Raw genomic sequence first — 18,168 nt, 5'->3', positions numbered from 1 at the left:
AGCAAACCACATTTACATGTTTTGTTCCCATCCATGTACTCAGGCACTGACACAGGATGCTCCATAGGGGCTGAGCCTGTTTTTGCAGCCTTTGCTTATCTCACTGCTCCAGACCTAAACAAATTAGTTTGTAATCCTAAGTACTGTATACTCTGGAAAACCTGGCTTTTAAAGTGAACAGAAATGACCTCCTCATGTAAAACTGCAGCCAATCCCCTCTTCCTGTCTGGGGCTACAAGAAAATCCTGTACCTGCACCAATAACAGGTCTTTGCAATCAATAACATTGACAATTCTGTATCTCCCTATTTGTGACCATGCTTCATGTTTACACAGAGATTGTATTGCTCTCTACCACTCCCTGTGCACACACAATTAATGAAACACCAGCTGGTGCAGGATAAACACTGCTGCAGGGATGTAAAAAGACACTACACAAAAGTACAGATCTCTACCTCTGCTATTTTCCATCTCAGATGCTATGTTTGCCTCCCAGAGCTCCTTCTGAGCTCAGAAACTTTGGCTAAAGCATCTCTCTGTTTTTCTCTTTGATTTTTTTTTTCTGATGTCCAAAAAATCCAGCTAACCCCAAGCCTCCCATACAAGACAGCAGTTATTCTGTCACCTTGTCCTAGGAAGGCCTTGTCCAGGAGGCTGACTCTCTTCAGTGGGGTTTGCTATTTGCTTTTCATGCTGGAGGACACCTACAAATGTGCAATTATTTCAGATGTTAAGACCATGAAGGTGGTCAAAGGCCTGGAGCACCTCACATATGCTGACAGGCAGCGTTGGGTTTGTTCAGCCTGGACAAGGCTCCAGGGAGACAGACCTGAGAACCCCTTCCAGTATCCAAAGGGGCTACAAGAGAGCTGGAGAAGGACTTTTGATGAGGGCATGCAGTAATAGGCCAAGGGGAAATGGCTTTACACTGCCAGAGGGTGTTGCAGCAGCCCTCTTGTTAGAGGGTAGGAATGAGCAGAAACACAAACTTCTTGTTTATCACAGCATGAAAAAGGTCCTGGTTTGTGCCTCTTTACAGCCCAGCCATCCTGACTCCAACTACTCACTGACTTTGGCTGCAGCAAACTCCTACTGTAGGTTTGTCTTGCAGCCTCTGACTGCAGGGATTAGTTTGCATACTCTGACTGCAGGCTTTTCCCCAGCTAGACTGTGGCTGCAGGTTTCAACAACAGGCTCTGACTGCAGACCCAGACTGACCTCACAGCAGTGATTCTCTCTCCCCAGGATCCTTCTTTTTCATCCTCTCCCATTCATGATCCTCCTCTTACCAGCTAACCCACTCCCATCTATCACACTTACCTTTATTGGATATAGTTGTGACTCATCAGGGACGAGTCTGTATTGGGTAATAAACACAGCTGTTACTTATCAGGGGGGCAAGGTTACCTGTATTCCCTTCTCCTAAAAGAGGGCAGATTTTGATTCAATTTAAGGAAGGAATCTTCCTTGTGAGGGTGGCACTGGCACAGGTTGCCCAGAGAAGCTGTGGATGTTCCATCCCTGGAAGTGTTCAAGGCCTCACTGGATGGGGCATGGAGCAACCTGCCCTAGTGGAAGGTGTTCCTGCCCATGGCAGGGGGTGTGGAAATGATCTTTAAAGCCAAACTTACCCAAACTATTCTGTGTTCCCTATGGGGCAGGGCTGATCCACAGGGCCAGAGCATCTTGCCCTCAAGAAGGCCAGCAAGGCTAAAGAATGCTGTTGGGGTTTTGCAAACCCAGTCTCTGTCCCAGCAGATTCCTTCCCATCCCTATTAGCAGCTGTCTGACATGTTGGATTGAATTTGAGCCCAACTGGTCTGGCAGGAAGCTCTTCATGGGACACTTACTACAAAATTTCTAACAAATGCTTTAAGTTACGGTTGATGGTTCATCAGGCTCAGTCAGGCATCTGTTTGGTACATTAATGCATGGCTGCACTGAGCTTGTAAATTATTATTCATGTACTTCTGTAGAACATCTTGAGGTTGTTGGCTGAGTCCTTCACTAAATGGGAACGGGGACAATTATTCACACATGAAAAACATGCATGATTCAGTTTGTCCATTTACATTTCTAGTGTAGCCTTCTTTGGCAGGATGGCCAGTACAGCCTGGGAGAAAGATAGTCATTTATAATTGAGCTGCTCTGACCAACAACTGTTCCATTTAAAAATGGATTTAACTCAGACACAGGATGGAGATGGAAATTCACTACAGTGGCATGGAATCAAGGAAGGCTGAATCGGTGAAAATAGGGAGGTTAGACACAAATTAATTATGGAGATGACAGGGTGTTCTGTTAAGGTCAGGGATGTGGACAAGGAAAACTGGATGTCTGCGCACTGAGAGGGAAGCAATGGGCATGAATGGAAAAGCAAATTTAATCATAATAAAAAGGCTTAATTTCATCTGACCAGTTAGAAATATCCTGATTAGAAATGTCTGTTCTTTGCTGCTGTCATCTTGCTCAGGTCCCCATTTTCACATTTTTAAGGGAGTGTGAAGTGTTTTAGGCTCTCAGAAAAAGCCAGAGCCTGTTCCTGAGGTAACAGCAGTGCTGTTCATAACAAAAAAGAGGACAATGGAACTGCTTCCAAAGGGATATGTACTCAGAGAGCACAGAGAGGTAAGTCTCCCTTCTCTGGAGGTACAGTGAGTGATGGAAATTTAATATAGGAAAGAGTATATAGCACTTTTTTGGCAGCTGAGACAGCTTTGTGGAGTACTAATAAAAAATCTGATATTCACCCAGAAGTCAGAGGGGAGGTCCCAAAGTTCAAAATATCAAAAGATCACTGACAGTTTAATTGAGTTAAGAGAATCAGAGGCTTTTATAACTGCTCACACTATGCTCCTTTTCTTGATAGAAACCTGCAACTAAAAACTGCATTATGGTTTTGTTATCTTCAGGAAGGGAAACAAACTAAGAGCTAGGGCTGTAAGGTCTGAGAAGTAAAAATATAGGGGGAAAATTATTTAATAATATATATTCCTTCTTAAACACACAGAATATTTTTGGCTTTCAGTAAGTTGCTCAGAAGTGCAATAATAGGGGACTCAACTTATTTCAGGTGCTTCCCAGAATGTCCATGTCCCTCCTGACAGCTATGCCCACCTCTGGAATATATTTAAGCATCTCCTGAATTTGCTCCTGCAGACTTTCTCTGCACGGGACCTAAACTGAGCCAGCTTGCTAATCACAACCACTGGCAGACAATTAAAAAAGGCACAGTCAATCAGCCGTCATTAAGTTGGAAGTGACAGGCTGGGTTTTATTTTTAACTAAAACTAGTGGGATTCATGCAAACTTTTCCACAAAGTTCCTCTTGCACTTTGTTTACAATTTAATACTTTCCTACATGCACTGTAGAAAGCAGCCCCAAAATACCACTGAAAACAAGGTAAATCTGGGATTTGCAGGACTGCAATGATTATTATGTGCTGAACCAGCATGTTTGGGTATTACTGTATCTGTGAAGTGTGAGCTGAAAAATAATAGATTAATGGATTTATACTTGCACAGAAAAGAAAGGCCTTATGCAGGGAGTTTTATGTAGCATTTTAGAAGCCATTTATTTATTTATTTATTTATTTATTTATTCACTTGAGGAGCCTTTTTGGTTAAGTCAAGACCAAAACCTAATAAATGAAATCAGTGCTGCCTCCATTGCAAAACTGCTGCGAAATCGTTACTGATCATTTCTGGATCCCATTTCGGGCAGAGCCAGACAACTCCCACTTGGATGAATGCTCTGCCTCTGCCTTGTGAAGCCCATGGGGATCCACTGATATGATCCCAATGAACAGGCAGAAGTTCTCTTTCTCCAGCCATGGCTTTGGGTACATTTCTACCTGCATTCCCAGCCTGGCAGAAATAAGCTTTATGGAATGAGAGGTTTGGGGTAGAAGCTCATTTTATACCCTCAAGTCATACTATGCTGTTGCTAAAATGTCTGGTGTTCAGCTCCAGGAAGCAATGACAGAATTAATGATCTCAGTTTTTTAACATTTCCCCCTTTTCTTGAAGTTAGTTATCAGGTCGAAAAAAAATCATAGATCTACACAGTAATTAGGCTCAGCAGCCCCTGTAAGAAGAAATCCATTGCTCTGGAATAATTGCTTGTAGGGGTGTGAGGTAACACAAAACACCTCCATCCCCACTTTCTGTGCAAATCCTGCCTCCTGGCAAAAACTTTCTTAACTGGAAATCAAAAATGAAACGGCAATGTTCCTTCCCATTGCACCATGCACATTCCCTCCCCTTCCTTTGCAGTGGGAAGAGATTAAAAGCATCAATTTTAATCGATGAGGGGAGGTAAACAGAAAATTTTCATTTTTTAATATTTACAAGATTTAAAACAGAAAACCTTTGATTTATTTTTTTTATTAGCAGTCATGTCCTGTGCAAGGAGAGGAGAGGAGAGGAGAGGAGAGGAGAGGAGAGGAGAGGAGAGGAGAGGAGAGGAGAGGAGAGGAGAGGAGAGGAGAGGAGAGGAGAGGAGAGGAGAGGAGAGGAGAGGAGAGGAGAGGAGAGGAGAGGAGAGGAGAGGAGAGGAGAGGAGAGGAGAGGAGAGGAGAGGAGAGGAGAGGAGAGGAGAGGAGAGGAGAGGAGAGGAGAGGAGAGGAGAGGAGAGGAGAGGAGAGGAGAGGAGAGGAGAGGAGAGGAGAGGAGAGGAGAGGAGAGGAGAGGAGAGGAGAGGAGAGGAGAGGAGAGGAGAGGAGAGGAGAGGAGAGGAGAGGAGAGGAGAGGAGAGGAGAGGAGAGGAGAGGAGAGGAGAGGAGAGATCTACAACCGTCATCTAATTCAATTGCCTGACCATTTCAGGGCTAATCACAGGTTACAGCATGATCTTAAGCGCAATGTCCAAATGCCTCTTAAACACTGATGGGCTGAGGGTACCAACCATCTCTCTAGGAAGCCCATTCCAGTGTTTGACCATCATCTCAGAAAAGATATGCTTCCTAATTTCCACTAAACCTTCCCTAGAGCAGCTCTGAACATCCCCACACATCCTGTCAGTGGATCCCAGGGAGAAGAGATCAGCAGTTCTCTCTCTCCCCTTCCCCTCCTCAATCAGCTGCAGGGGGGTATGAGGTCACCCCTCAGCCTCCTTTCCTCCAAACCAGACAAGCCCAAAGTGCTCAGCTGCTCCCCACACTCCTTCCAGCCCTTTCACCAGCTTTGTTGCCCTGGATGCATTCAAGAGTTTCACACGCCAAGTTCTGCACTCAGCCACAGCCAAGCAAGAGAAAACCTCTGTGCTCCCTCTGCCCCTCCAGGGAAGGGATCCAGAGGTGCAATTGCACCTCATTTCCCACGGTCAGTATGACCTGAAGAGCACCCAGAGGAGATGAGTGTACAGGAGATGAACAAGTGGCAGAAAGGAGAGGGAAAGGAGTGAGGCACACAGGAAAGAGCCCAGCTCACAGCTACAGAAGTGAGACAGCAAAGCCAGGCCAGCCCTTGCAGCACTCACTCTGCTCCAACAGCTGTCCCACGCCGTCTGCCAGGGGCTGAACTTGAGGCTGCTGCAGTTCTCCCTTTCAATTTTTATGCTGCTCTTCTACCTAGCAAAGTCACACACAGTCCTCCAAGGACTCATTTCCTCACTTTGAATGCCTTAAACTCAAGCCCCCATGTCTCTGAAGACACAAGGAATTGCTCAAGGGAGCAGGAGATGGGAAGGAAGAGCTGCAGAAAAAGCTCTCACCTCAGATCTGTAATTCTCACTTGGAAGGATCCGTGGGGCTCTCAGTGGCAGAGGGTGGAGGATGGACTTTGCTGGGCTGTCTGTAACCATGCAGCTACAAATACACAAGGAACTGCTGCATTATCTGTACTGATAAATTCCTCACATGGGTTTGGCCCAGATCCCTGAGTAGTTTCTCCAGAAATTTCCAGCCCAGAGCCACCAATCAACAATTTGGACAAAGTCACTTTATTTGAAGACTTGAAGTGGGCTCTTCACACCCAAACACATTCGATATACAAGTGTAGACACCATTAAAGGTGGTATCAGATATAAATCAGTGGAACAGTCCTTTAGGAAATATCGCAATTGAGTATTAACATGTTTGGAGAGAGTGGTGAATGCAATAAAGCCAAACAATAAAAAATCTTCAAAGATTTTCCAAAGTGAAAGTCTTTTCAAGCATGATGGCAGTTGCAAAGTCTGCTAAGATGTGAACAAAATAAAGTCAAATTGATTTTTGAGGGTGTAACTTGCTTACTCGGTAATCACACTAAACAGTCACTAAAGATAAATCATAGCTATAGGACATGATTGTCTGGGATGACATGCTCATATAAAAGGAAAAAAAAAAAAAAAACAAAACAAAACAAAAAAACCCAGACAACTAAAGACCAGAGAGGGAGAGAAAAGGTCTGAGACAAGGATGATGCTCTGACCCCTTTCCATGTAACCAAGTCACTCCCCACAATTGATGCACCAGCAAACAGCTCTGAACTAAGCTCCTGCGATTGTGAGTAGCTTAATTCAGAGCTCAAAACCTGTGGAAGTCCCCAGGGTCACCAGAACACAAGTGACCGTCAGGGGCAAGGGCTGATAACTGAACAATGCTCTCTGCCTCCGGCATTGCTTCTGCATCACTAATACAGCACACCATTGGGAGGGGTCTGGAAAATTAAAATAGGGATGGTGAATGAACCTTGGGACAACCTTCACTTTTAGGGCACGTGAATGCAGAATTCAACTTAAAATAAAGCTTTCCTTAAAACCACGTGACACTGAACTAACGAGTGATTCAGTCAAGAAACCACACGTGATGCATTAAAACCTCAAGCAAGAAGAGGAAGGCAATTTAAAAAGGAATTATTCTAATCTGAAGGAAAAAAAAGGAAAATAGGACGTGTGTGTTAACACAGTCTGATGGCCTCGTCCGCTAAAAAGCCCCAGAGACTCAGCGTGCTGGAGGTATTAGACAACATCAGCTGCTCACAGTGTTGTCCCTGGCTTTAAGAGCATCACAGGGAAAAGAGCTGAGCCTCCCCAAATGGGATTTTGCTGCCTTAAAGGCACTCATCTCTCCTCACATCTCCTTGGCTCGCTCTCAGCACACCTTCCAGGAGCAAACGCACCGGGGGTCAGGCACGAACAATTGTCCTCTTCCCCGGCTGCTCCTGACTCATTCCTTTAGCACAGCTCTTTCTACCCACGGCAGAAAACAGCAGGAGGTGATTGTGTGCCTTAAAAGCTGTGGCTGAAATCTTTGCTGTATGGGAAGCGCAGGTGGATTTTAGCTGTGATTTCAGGGGGGACAAGATTTCCTCTGGGTTTTTCCCCCGCACTTGCACAGGCTGCGCTGGGCTCGCAGCTCAGCAGAGGTGATACATTAGCTGGTACAAATGGAAGCTGTGATAAGAAAAAGAAAAATAAAAGCCAGAATGTGGCTGGAGCAGGGGCCATATGGAGGTAGGACAGCAGTTTTCCAGGACAAACATCCTTGTTCTGGCTCCTGGAAAAAAACACAACACAGCACAGCACAAGTGCAGGAGTGAGGTCGAGACGTGGGCATGGACAGTAGCAGGGGATCAAGACACCCAAGATCCTCAAAGCCTTCCAACACAGTCCCAGAAAGGTCTGGAAGAATCGACTGTCTATGACAATTAGTTTGCATAGAAAATGAGAAACTTATCTCCAGGATGAGGAAAACTTGTCTATAAACAGGAACTCCCAAAAAGCCCGGGCAGGTGTGTACCCCACAACCCTGGACACCCCAGCTGGAGCAATGCTAGAGCCAGGACTGGTGATCTCTCTTCCTCACCGTTCTTTTCTTTGTTTGCTTGCTTTCATTCATCTTTCTTTCTCTGCTCCCTTTCACCCCACTCCTTTATCCAAAACCCACTGCTGTGTGCTTACACAAGGAGAGCAGGGACTAACTCATAAAAATTCCTATGCCAAGTGTGTCATTTGCTAATGAAACTTTGCAACCATTTTGAAGACCCTCTGACTTCTGTGGTTCCTTTCAAGCCAAGATTTCCACCCGGGCTGCTCACTTCCCTTTGACAACTGGATGCCACAGAACCTGCTAAAAATCAGTCAGGACTCCCCTCCTCAGGCCAAGCTCCATGGCTCAAGCTTGCAGAGAGGCCCCCCTCCAGCTGTGTGAAATCTTGAGAGGCACCTAATGAATTAGATATTATTAATATTCTCTTCCAGCATCAGAAGGCAGTAATTAACTCTTTGAAGACTCATCCCAAGCCCTGCTTTATTACTCAATCCTCAGAGGCAGCTATGTAATCTCATTGCGATTTTAAAGAATATCGTTTCAGAATAATTATTTTCCTTGATTGGAAAAAAAAAAAGGAAAAAAGAAAGAAGTTCAAAGTCCTGGTTCTGCCTTGGAGTGTGCATTAGTGATGCCAGACATGCTGTAAAGATATCAGAGCATGAAACACGATATGCTGCAATACTTTTGCTGAGCAGATGCCTTAAGGAGGTCATGCAACATGCCAGGCTCTAAATGCTATTTGGGAGTAAGAAAACATTATTTTCCCACTTCAACAAGACTTTCGCTTCCTTGTCATGTGGAAATAACCTTTTGTGCTCAGTGCTATTATTAATTTATTAGCCTTTTGAGTGTCTAAATGTTTTACAGTCTGTGGACTGCATCAAAGTGCTGGCTGAGGGACAGGGCAGCACAAACACATGGTGTGTGCACCCAAATCCATGGATGTGTGTTTCAAAGACCAGACCTGGTGCAAGAACACTTCTGCCTATGTATTTTTGACAGTGAGAACAGCCATTTTCTCAGGCACAAACCCCCAAGGAGTGTATTTATGTCATCATTAAATGTCAAACCGTATGAGTGATGACTACGTGGAAAAAGTGCTAAGTATATATTTCTATAGAAATCAATTAAAGGAGACAATTATTTTCCTTCCATTTAGGTAACATGACTACAGCACAAGCTGCTGCAGCACAGTGCAGCTGTCAGCCCAGCCTCACTGCCTGAACAATTGCTTTCTGTTCACCTGATGGAACTGTCCTGGACGGCACCGATTCTCCTCAGGGATGAACTCACCGCCAAACGCTTCTGTGATTCCCAACAGGGAATCACGGATCCTTCCAGCAGATAGGAGGTTTGAAACAATCCCCTGAATAACTTTATGTAACAGGACTTGGACTGTGTCCCTGGTTTTGAATGTAGCATGATCTATTTTGTGCCCAGGAACAAAACACAGAATTTCTGCAAAGCAGACTCTGGCTCAGCGCATCTGACTGCAATGCCAGGCTGCTTCCAAAGCAGTCATTGACTGAAACTTCAGGGGAAGACAGGTGGAGTTCATCTGATGTGTGTGAGGTATTTCGAAGTTAGTGATCATGGGCTCTGTGAAATCAAAAGGGGATGGTTTTCCCACCCTGGACTGGGCACCGAAGAGGGGCCAGATGATTTCCTCCAGGAGGAACCATCCCTCATGGGCTGTGGAGGTAACTGGTGACTACCCCAGACATCATCAGCCAGTTTTTAATGAAATTGACTCCACTCTGCATGTCCCACATTGACATGACCCTTCTTGGACTCTTCATCTGCTCTCTCATACTGCCCACAACATTCCCCCAAACAGCACTTCCTTTCCTTCTGCAAAATCTGACGTTTCTTTAGAAATGTTGTTCCTGCTCACTGGGAGTCCCTGCCCCCATGTCAAAGTCCATGTACCTGACACTGAGCTAAACAGCAGGTATCTCTGCTGGGAATGTGAGTTCCATGAATTTTTCCACCTGGGTGATTCCCCACACCAGGGCCCTGCAGGGAAACCAATTTTCTTTTAAAAAGGTGTGTGTGAGAGAAGAAATTCTGTGACAACTCAGCCAGGAGGCTACTCCTCATATGCATCCCTGGACTGCAGAGCTGAACTCCAGCACACTGCCCTGTCAGGAATAGACACGTCCATGTTTTTCTCAGGAAGCCAGGTGGAGTGACAGGTTCACAGTTTTAAGAAGGAAAGAATACATTTTGGTACAATGTCTGTGGCATTATCTTGTCCCATGGAATCACCATCAGCAATGCCTGAGCAGAGCTGTCATTGCAGGGCTGTAAGCTGGTAAGGGGGCAAGGGGAGGAATGCTGAAGTCAAGGCTTGGAGCACCTCTTATCAACAGAGAAGTGATAAGCTAGAAACCACGAGCCAGCTTTCAAGCCCCAAAGCCCTCCTTCAGGTCTGAAGTGGAGTTAACAACTTTCCAGTCAGAGGTAAGCTGACAATCTGGAACCAAACCTGATTATAACTCAGCTCTTTCAGGCTCCAGCACAGACAGAGGGGCACTGTAATCCCATTGCATCTGCTCCTTGCCGTGGGTATTTTGTGCCATACTTGGAGTATCGATGAGCACAAAAAATGGAACTTCCTCTGAAAGCAGCATTTGTACGATGCTGCAGTGGCTAGAGAGAAATTAGACTTCTAAAAAGTAAAATCCTAGCTGTGTTGAACTGTTACTGCAGAAGCTGAAATTGTCTTGTGAAATACAAAGGTAGCCTTGGTACATTATCAGGTGAGATGCCCAAGGTACAGCTGCAGAAAAACGTGTTTCAGCAGCTAGAGGATCACAGCTAATGCTCAGTAATCTATAAATCACTGTTATGAGATTTCTCTATGCAAATGAAATTTATATAACCCTCATCAATCGTAAAAAAAAAAATCCTAAAGATGAGATTTTGCAGCCGCAATGTGAATTAAAGGATCCCTTAACCTGTTTTCAAGATACGACTTTATAGCTAATTAATTTTTAGATGGAGTGTTCTTTGAAAGAACTAATGGATAGTGAGCATTGCTGATTGATTATAAAATGAGCAGGAGGGTTTAAGAAGTGAGCTGTGAATGTAAAATCCCTACCCAGCTTTATTAACCTTGCCATAATAAAATGCTAGACTATGCAACTGTGAGAAGCAGGTATTAATACAGTACCTTTGATGAGTCTATTTTATTTATTTAACATCAATAAATTTCTCTTAGTTGGTCTAAAATATGGAGATCCATCAGATTGTCCTCTGAACTGTATCTTAGAGACCTCAACTTTGAGAAATCCAGAATCTGGATTCTATAAAATATAACTTTACACATTTATGCAATGGGGTGGAAAAAACCAAACAAAACGAAAACCAGCAACTACGAAGAAAAGGAAAAGAAATGCAATTCATATGTCATCCTGCTAGGACTGCTCTCCAGAGCTGCAAATCTACAGGTAACTTTTATTGAGCCGTCATTACCAACACTGACAGCATTTATCGAAAGGCCACTCAATCTGCGATGACCTGAAAACATCAGGAGGAAATGGGAGGGTTGGTAAACACTGTCAGCAGCCCTGTGCAGCCTCCTGGTGTGAGAAGGGGGGAAAAAAAAGAGCTTACCCGCTTCCTCAGGTTGCAGGTGAGCGTGAGGTTCCTGGAGAAGGAGTTCGCAAAAGCAGTGTAGAAGTCCAGCACTTTAAGCAAGGCTTCTCGCTTAATTATGTGCAAATCGCAGTAGGTCAGAGCCCGCACGTTGGCACAGGCATGGGCCAGGCTGGTTTCCTTCCAGAAGATATCACCAAACACGTCACCTTTACCTGAAAACCAGCAGGGCACACTTGTTAAAAGGCAGTTTCTCAGCACACAGATGATTTTTTCACAACCTGTCTTACGCTCCCAATTATCCCAACGCAAGCGCCCAACCATGAAAACTAACAAGGGTAAAAGTTTTAAAATTAGCTGAGGTACTTGAGCATCCTTAGCAGTAGCCCCAGGTTTTTAAGGTATTTATAGATTGCTCTGTGAAGTGTCACAAAGCATAAGAGCCAGATTGGAAAGGTCTCCTTGTAGCTGAAGATACAAGTAATGGATTTTTCAAAGGCTGCCGAATATAATGAGCACTTAAGTAATGTTCAGGTGATTGAATATTTCAGGTGTCTGTTCCCAAGTGATTTAGGAGTCCTGCCTTTACAAAAACCTTCTGACATCTAGGTTCTTTCATCCCCATGGCTCTACAGTGAGGGGCAAGAGCCAGCTTCCAGGGCCCAAGGACCACACTCTAAAGGATGTTTTAACATTTTCAATTCAGTGTCAGCGGTAACACTCCTTCTGGGAAACCCACCAAAAGCCTCAATGAGACTTTTAACCTTTAAATAACCACTTCTAAATCTTAAACACATCCAACAGTATAGTTCTAAACTCAAATTCATCCACTTAAGTAGAGGCTTAGGCTTAAGTCTGTATTTCAATGTTTGCTGAGTAAGAGAGGGTTTGACACCGGAGACACGTACATGTATAAATACCTTCAACCAGAGAGGAAAATACACCTGAAGGCTACTTCTGCACTGGCAGGCAGTGTAGCAGAACAGCTGATTGAGGACTTGGGACTGCCTGTAGTCCAGTGCCATGGACAGAAGAGCTCCAGGGAGTGGGAGTGCTCTAACTTAGCCCAGTTTTGTTCCCTCTGCAAGGAATGCACACCTCCCACACCTGTGCTAGACACCCAAGCAGGAGAAGAGGATGAGGACACCAGATTCAAAATCACACTTCTGACCCAACCAGAAGCCCAGCATGGGTGCAGATTGGAGATATGCTCTCAGGTTTTTGGACCTTCTGGTTGTTCTGAGAAGAGGCAACAGAAAACACATTGGAACATTCCAAAGCTGTCTTTTGCTGCCTGGCCATGGGCTGGGCAACGATCACGGTGTGTGGTTTGTGGCTGACACCTCAAATCCTGAAGCAGAAACCATGGTACAAAGGGTATTTTTTTGTTTCAGACCCCCAGGGACATCCCAGCTCTGTATTTTAGCAGTTGTTAAAAGGGAACTGAAATCAGTCAGTCAGTCAGTGGCTATTGATTTCAGGCACCTCCAGCAGCCCCTTGGTGAAGGTTAGGGATTGTTATAGTTTTGGCATAAAAAAGGTAATGAATTTTTGTATTTCCTCTTTCTAGAACTTTTAACATTTTGCTCCACTCTATCGTGGAAACACAAACCAGAGGGGTAATCTATCCAACCTTATTACTTTTAGGGGCCAGAGAATCTATTTCTCTATTTCCATTTCTGCATTTGGTATTGTATCCAGAAAAACATATCTAACATTTCTCAGGCAGAGTGAAACAAAATGTGCAAGTCCTTATCTCCCCTTCTCTGTTTTTATTTTCTAACAAATGCCTCTATAAGAGAATCATCCCTTAGAAAGGTTGTTACTGCATCTCATTGAGCTGCTTTTAATTCTCATATTTTTATGTTATTAAAATTAACTACAATACATAACACAGCTGGTATAATTTATAAAACAAGGTGCTTTAAAATGTTTTCCTTAATACAGAGCATTTTCTAGTAACATTATAATTTATCCAATGTACTGTTTCGAAATTACCTTCTGCAGTTAATTGTCCTTGTCTCTACTTCGAGTTCAAAACCCAGTTTACAGACATACTCAGCATGGTTACATAATTTATAGAAAACAGACCATTTCTGAAATGCAGAAAATTGCTTAATGGATTTGCTCTCTGAGGTGGACACAGGACAGAGCTGAGTCCTGCTTTCAGTGCAGAGTGCAATTAGAAGACAGTGGTTTTACCACTGAAATGTGAACAAACCACTTGTTCCCTCCTCAAATTCAGGCTAATATGTAGTTAATTTAACCAAGAGGTTGAAAGCAGCGGATGCTCACCCCAAAACTCAGGACAACAGTTACAGAATCAGTACGCAAATCATGGGAAAAAGAAACCAATATTCATAAGCTTAAGAAGATATTCTCATTGTCTTCAGTGTGGCAGGGAACTGCACTGGTTGGACTTAAAGGCTGGGACACGATGAACTGAACTTATTCACTCTTCCATGAGCCATCATTCACTGGATTTGAAGGGTGAAACTCTAAACTCCTCTTACATTGTGGTTTATACTCTTCAGAAAGTACAAAATCTTGGAAGCCTTTAAAGGGATCTTGAATTTGACATTTCCCACACACACTTCTGAGCTTGTTTGCTGGTTATAAATGTGCTAAGGAATTCACAGAGTGAAAACAAAACCTACCAGATTCTCCAAAACAACCCGTCCTCTTTTCATAAATACAGAGATTAATGTACTGTACTTTATCCCTACTAACTGTAGTTCACTGTGCAGAGAGAGGTAATTATTCACTCAGGACAAGATCAGACGTTAGGAAAAAAATTCTTTACTCTGGGGGTGGAGAGGCACTGAACAGGATGCCCAGAGAAGCTATGGGTGCCCCATCCCTGAAATGTTCAGGGCCAGGCTGGGTGGGGATTTGAGCAACCTGGTCTAGTGGAAGGTGTCTCAACCCATTCTATGATTCTGAGGTTAATTTTACACATTGCAACTAAATAAAAACCAATGTTTTCAGGGTTGCAAAACAGAAAATTTAACTAGGCTAGGTCTGACACAGCTACCCAGAGACACATACAAGTATTTTTCACCTGCAGGGGATGTTCAGAGCTCCAGGGAAAGTGCTGCTGGGGCTGAGCTGGGAATGTAGAGGTGCTGATGCAGCCTGCATAATTTCCAAAGCTTCTCTCTGGAGATTTACTGAGGCATCAGTACATTCCCTCTCAAATCTGCCCTGAGTCCAGAGCACCTCCTGAATGGAGGCAAAGCTCTGGGAAACCCTCCTGCCCCTGCTCACAGTGCCCGAAGCATTGCTGGAAGAAGGAATGCTGTAAATTAGAGTGGGAGCTACTTGCCTACATTTTACACATCACAAAATCATAAAATCCTTTGGGTTGGAAAAGACCCCATAAGATCATCAAGTCCAACCATTAACCCAGCAATGCCAAACCCACACTAAAAACATACCCCTAAATGCCACATCTATACAATTATGGAATCATTGGGTTGGAAAAGACCACTAAGATCATAAAAAGTCAGATTTTGCAACTGAAAGGAGCATGGACAACAAGAGGACATGTGAAGGGTGTTGGTGGCAGGCAGAATTTCTGCTGAAATAGCTACGCTGCTATCATTCTAAATACTATCCATGCATGCCTATACATAAAATACACATATGTATTCATGCATATTCACATAAATATATTTAGGGAAAATCATACGGTATGCAGCTGTATAACTGGTCAGGATATTTCTATGCACTGTTCTATCTTCTCTATTCTGATAACATTGCCAAACAGATTTGGGGGGACAGATGTTCTCTGCAGACTTACACCATGCACTGACTTGCCAATTTGCCAGACAGGAGTTTATGCCTGGACCTTTCAGGCAGAAAAATTCTTAAGGGCTTTATGGAACCCCCCAGGAGCTTGCAGATGGAATGAAAAAGTGCTTGAACTTGGAAACGCTCTTTTTAAACAGCATCTCAGAACCCACGTGTATTTATGTGAAGACAAAATTCATCCTCCTTCAGATGGGGACAGAAACTGAGCTAATAAATATCCTAGCAGACATAAGAGCTTGATGGATCCTTTGGAAGAAAGTTTAGGCAGGCAGCTACAGAATAAATTCTTGGTGGGAAATAGCACTGGGTAAAAACATATAAAGGGGAGCAAGTCTTCTTAAGGAGGTGTTTTTATGTGCAGTCTTAGCTAATAGACCAGCTACCCTTTAACCATTTTAAAATATCTCCAAAGCCTCATCAGTCACGCTAGCACAAGCTAGACATGATGAATTATGTTGGCTTTCCATCAGGATGCACTCAAATCTTACCTTGCTTATGAGAAGCAAAGGCTGATATTGTTTGAGGATCAGTAAAACATGAGAGAGAAAATGTTCATCCAATCAGCTCAAGTGCCAAATACCATGAAGTGATGACAGCATGCACACAAGTGAAGGTCATAATTACATGTATTGATGTCTATATTCATACAAATTCATATTTTTATGTATCTGGAGTGAAACCTCCTGCTGCAGGACAGACATGTCCCAAACTGATGTAGAATCCCAACGAGCAGGGAGTGAATCAGCTCCTGTCACCCAGAGAAGCTCTATGATGGGCCAGCTCTGCATCTCCTCACCATGGCGCACTGGGACTGGTTGCAGAGGTTTACATAATGATGAAATATATTCATGGAATCAAATCCGTCTGTGGCTACTAAACACAAAAAATTCCCTCTGGGTGAAATACAGCCCAGTAGAGGGTTGGAAACACTCTGGGGAAGCATCACAGTCTTCTTTCTTCACCTTCCTACTTTCTCCTTCACATCTGCTATTGACCACTTTTGGAGACAGGCTGCTGGGCTGGCTGAATTTCTGGGTGTCCCAGTTTGTGACAAATTTGGGAGGAAACAAATTTGGGAAAAATAGGGGATACCAGACCATGAAGTCACCCAGGATATTTGGCTTAGCTGAAATGGTTGTTTCTGCCTTAAGAGGGTATCTGGAGAAGGTGGGGGTGATGCAGTGATGCAAATCCATCAGGGGCACTTCCCATGTGGGACATCACCACAAGCACAACCCAAGATGTGCAGAGATGATACTGAACTGTGAGAGAGGTCTTCTTGCCCCTGCCAATGTTTAAACCTCAACTTCAGTCTTTTTCTGGGGCATCCAGAAGGGCCAGAACTTCCTTGAAACTCAGATCAAAGCTGATCACTGGGCAGCTGATAAATCCACCTTGATGGGACTGCCCATGAAAGGGCAGAATGACAGGAGAAAACAGCATTTCCAGCCTCTGAAGCATTGTCAAAACAGTCAGTAAAGCAGCAATGACAACGGACTGTGCCAAAACCCTGGTCCATGCTGGCAAAGGTGCTTTGCATTATTTAACACAGTGCAACCTTCCCCATCTGCACCTGGAAACACAAAGGGATTGACCTTTCTTCCACCATTCAGGACTGCTGCAAGCAGGGCCCAAAGTCCAGAAAGACTCCTCTCCTTATCTCACTCATTTTTTAGTGCAAGTATAATACCGCCTCACATCCTTCTAGAAGCCCCAGCTCCTGGAGACAGGTTATTTCCATTTTGATTTTATACAGAAATAGGTTTCTATCCTTCCTGACTGAGGAAATAAACCTGAAAGCATGACCATTCCTACCACCTTGAAAACTCATAGGGCAAATCAGATTGCCTCAAACTGTTAGTCTGATTTAAAAGAGCAGTACCACACGATTTTTTAATAATTTTCCTATTCTTGTGCTGGCAAGACTTCCAAGTTTTGGCAGTGAAGCATGCAGGTCTAATTCAAAAACATATCAATTCAGAGAAAGCAATATTTCTGACTCTAGAGGCCATGGATCAAATCTGTAACACACTAGCTGGCACTAAATTAAGATTGATGTTTCTTATCATAATTAACCATCATGCAGAGACACAAAAATTAAATTAAATTTACAAAAAAAATATGAAAAATTCAGGTTTGTCAGTAGGAACTAATGAAACTTTTGAATGAGCATCAGTAGGACTAAATCTTACAATGGTACTGAAGATGTCAACCCAGACCTGCAAGATCTGATTGATTCCAAAGCACTTAAGGAGAACTGCACAGCGCAGACCAGCAAATCACACTTGTTTTCAGACCAGTAATCCTTCAAATATTTTGCAAAATACTTTCAGATTCAGCACTTAAAACCCAGCTTAAATCACATTAATTATTTCAGTTCTGCTAGCTGAAAAAAACCCAACACTTCCCTCCATGAATCATTCTCCTCTTAGTTAATTTAGAGCTTTAACTCCTTGGAACACAGGGGACTTTTCCAATAGATGAAACAGGACATAGCCTGTTCTGTAAATTGCAACCAGGTGCATGCTACTAACCTGGGGAAATGTTCACCATTAGTCTGCCTTGGTTGACTTCACATGGAAAACAACACAAAAGTTCAGTATAAATTAACAAAAGCTGATTTGACACGGGCAAATTCTGCTACCTTCATTCCACTTGAGAAGAAACCCAAGCTGCAACTAAACTAATTAAAATCAGGGAATTAGCCACTAATACTGTGAGATGGAACTGGACTGACAGGTTTTTAGGTCACAAAGTGCAGCACATGAATGGTCAGTCTTGCCCTGCACAAAGCACAAGCCTGGCTGCCCAGGCATGGAAATTCAAAGTGCTGATGTGTAGATACCAAATATCCTCTTGCTAATGCCCATGGATGAGAGCAGCGGAGCTCCCGGGATTCCTGCTCACCCAAATGGGAGCTGCTACTGGCTCGTCCTCTAAAGAACTTTTCTCTGTGTGATTTGCTGGGAGACTCAATCTTTTGATCCTCAAACACAAAGTAG

At 43.7% G+C, this 18,168-nt stretch overlaps 1 protein-coding gene across 3 annotated transcripts in view; it reads right to left on the bottom strand.

The window, feature by feature from the left end:
- Positions 1–18,168, bottom strand: part of KCNH5 (potassium voltage-gated channel subfamily H member 5) — a 250,681-nt gene that overhangs the window by 118,278 nt on the left and 114,235 nt on the right. For all 3 annotated transcript variants that reach the window (XM_066189005.1, XM_066189003.1, XM_066189004.1), the window contains one exon: positions 11,372–11,568. In XM_066189005.1, coding sequence (XP_066045102.1) covers positions 11,372–11,568 — 197 coding nt within the window. The remainder of the gene's footprint in view (positions 1–11,371; positions 11,569–18,168) is intronic.

Source organism: Chamaea fasciata, unplaced genomic scaffold (genome assembly GCF_029207755.1).
Source record: "Chamaea fasciata isolate MVZ Bird 193981 ecotype frontalis unplaced genomic scaffold, bChaFas1.0.hap1 SCAF_7, whole genome shotgun sequence".
NCBI lineage: Eukaryota > Metazoa > Chordata > Aves > Passeriformes > Sylviidae > Chamaea > Chamaea fasciata.
Note: the sequence above shows the minus strand (reverse complement) of the source record. Positions and strands in the feature narration are given on the sequence as shown.